The sequence below is a fragment of the Emiliania huxleyi genome, assembly GCF_000372725.1.
Source record: "Emiliania huxleyi CCMP1516 chromosome Unknown EMIHUscaffold_1958, whole genome shotgun sequence".
In the NCBI taxonomy this organism is placed as follows: Eukaryota; Haptophyta; order Isochrysidales; family Noelaerhabdaceae; genus Emiliania; species Emiliania huxleyi.
This window is the reverse complement of record NW_005200632.1, coordinates 1-1,776: the sequence shown is the minus strand read 5'-3', so window position 1 is coordinate 1,776 and position 1,776 is coordinate 1. Positions and strand designations below refer to the sequence as shown.

General features: G+C 65.6%; 2 protein-coding genes across 2 annotated transcripts; one reads left to right on the top strand and one right to left on the bottom strand.

The window, feature by feature from the left end:
* On the top strand, nt 1-637 carry EMIHUDRAFT_447153 (hypothetical protein). Its single transcript, XM_005782038.1, has 2 exons — nt 1-253; nt 330-637. Exons 1-2 carry the CDS (start codon nt 30-32, stop codon nt 499-501), a joined length of 396 nt encoding a protein of 131 aa, XP_005782095.1. The 5' UTR covers nt 1-29; the 3' UTR covers nt 502-637.
* Nucleotides 638-1,236: 599 nt separating this feature from the next.
* EMIHUDRAFT_253908 (hypothetical protein) lies at nt 1,237-1,758 on the bottom strand (the record flags this gene model as incomplete). Its single annotated transcript, XM_005782037.1, has 1 exon — nt 1,237-1,758. One exon carries the CDS (start codon nt 1,756-1,758, stop codon nt 1,237-1,239), a length of 522 nt encoding a protein of 173 aa, XP_005782094.1.
* Between the last annotated feature and the right edge of the window lie 18 nt (nt 1,759-1,776).

Below are 1,776 nucleotides of genomic sequence, written 5' to 3'. Positions count from 1 at the left end.
GCACGCTCCTAAATCTGCCTCCCTCGGTGATGGGTGTCTACGTCATCGCGGTCGGGGCGCAGGTTCCCGACACGCTGCAAGCGGTCGCGGTGGCGCGGCGCGGGCTCGGCTCGATGGCGGTGGCCAGCGCCGTCGGCTCGCAAGTCATCAACGTCCTCGTCGGGCTCGGCCTGCCGTGGCTCCTCTCCAGCAGCGCTGGCCGTGAGGTCGCCATCAAAGGCCGTTCCGAGCTCATCGACGCTATCTGGCTCATGCGCGCGCCCACCGCCCCTCCCACCCACCGCCCCTCCCGAAGCAACACCCCGACGCCACACGCAGCGCCGCCGCAGGTACGCAGCGGTGCTCGCCTACCTCGCCGTCCTCATCGCCCCCACCGCCCCGAGTTGGTGCAGCCGCGGCCACGCGCGCCTCGGCCGCGCGCAAGGCAAGCTGCTCATCGGCTGCTACGCCGGCCTCGTCGCGCTCCACGCCGTCCGCGCCCAGATGTCCGCCGACTGGTGAGCAGCGGCGGCGTGGGCGAGCGCTGGCTCGGGTTCGGGCGAGGAGGCGCACGCACGCGCACCCTTTTCAGGATCTTTAGCCCTGGTCTGGACGGTTTTTTTGCGGCATCTTGATGTATCTCTCCATATCTGACCGTATCCCGCGCCATATCCCGCCGCATATACGTCCCGCCATTTTCCTCGCTCCGGCCAGCTGCCAGGGCTGCTGGCGCGTGGCGGCCGCCGCGGGAAAAAAGGGTCTAAGAGTCTAAGACACAGTCGTCTCGCCACGAGCACGACGATGGACGAACATCCATCCAGGGGGCGGCTTCCCGCTGGGCGCCGGCCGCCCTCACCGCTTCCGTCGCGTCCGATTTGCGGTTCACGCTTTCACGGACGTTGTCGTGAACACATCGTGTGGGGGCTCCGTATCTCACATCATATCCACGGGTATCTCCTGGTATCTCCCGGTATCCCGCCATATCCCGCCATATCCCGCCATATCCCGCCGGCGCGCCGCGGATACCGCGAAAAAAACCGTCCAGACCAGGGGGATCTTTTCACTGGCGCGATATACACACGCCCCCAACGGCGCGCATGTTTGAAGTAGCCGCGCGCGCCGCGGGGACAGAGAGTCGTGTGTGTGTGTGTGTGGGGGGGGGGGGGGAGGAGTAGGCTCTCGCGTGGGACCTGTAGGCTCTCGCGTGAGCAGAGCATGCCGCGCCCTCTAACGTCTACACATGTCACAGTACAAAGTCTACACTTTTCGGGGGTCCTCCAGATCAAGCTCGACAAACAGCCGGCGCCACTCCTCCAAGAGAGGCCTCCACTCCGCAACGAGGTCGCGCATGCCTTGGAGCAGCGTCTCGTCCTCGCACGGAGCGGTCGTGGAACGCAGCCGTGCGAGGAATGCGGCCCTGGGCAGCATCCCACGCGGTAAGCCAAACCGATACACGCGACGAAGAAGCGAGCCGTGGAACGGCTCTAGCTCCACAGCGTACGCATGCAGCGCTGCATTTCGTGGGCTGAGCGTGTCGTTAGGATCGCTCGCTGCAACATCACCAAAGAGAGTAGAGTGAAATGCAATGGTCCGGCGTAGCCAAAGCAGCCCGCATGCGGCGCTTGGGTCCTTCAGAACGCCGCCCGCCTTGTGGATGCCAGTCCGAGCCTCGGCCTCGAGGAGTTCCCGCATCGTCATTTCGCCAGTAGTCTTGTCGGGCCTCCACCCCTCCCTGACAGACTGGATGTTTGCCTCGAAGTACCGCGCTGGGGCGGCCATAGCACCGCCCATTGCGCG

Coding starts and splice junctions, on each gene's coding strand:
- EMIHUDRAFT_447153 (XM_005782038.1), top strand. CDS start 30: ATGGGTGTCTACGTCATCGCGGTCGGGGCGCAGGTTCCCGACACGCTG. Junction 254..329: donor ATCGACGCTATCTGGCTCAT/GCGCGCGCCCAC, acceptor GCGCCGCCGCAG/GTACGCAGCGGTGCTCGCCT.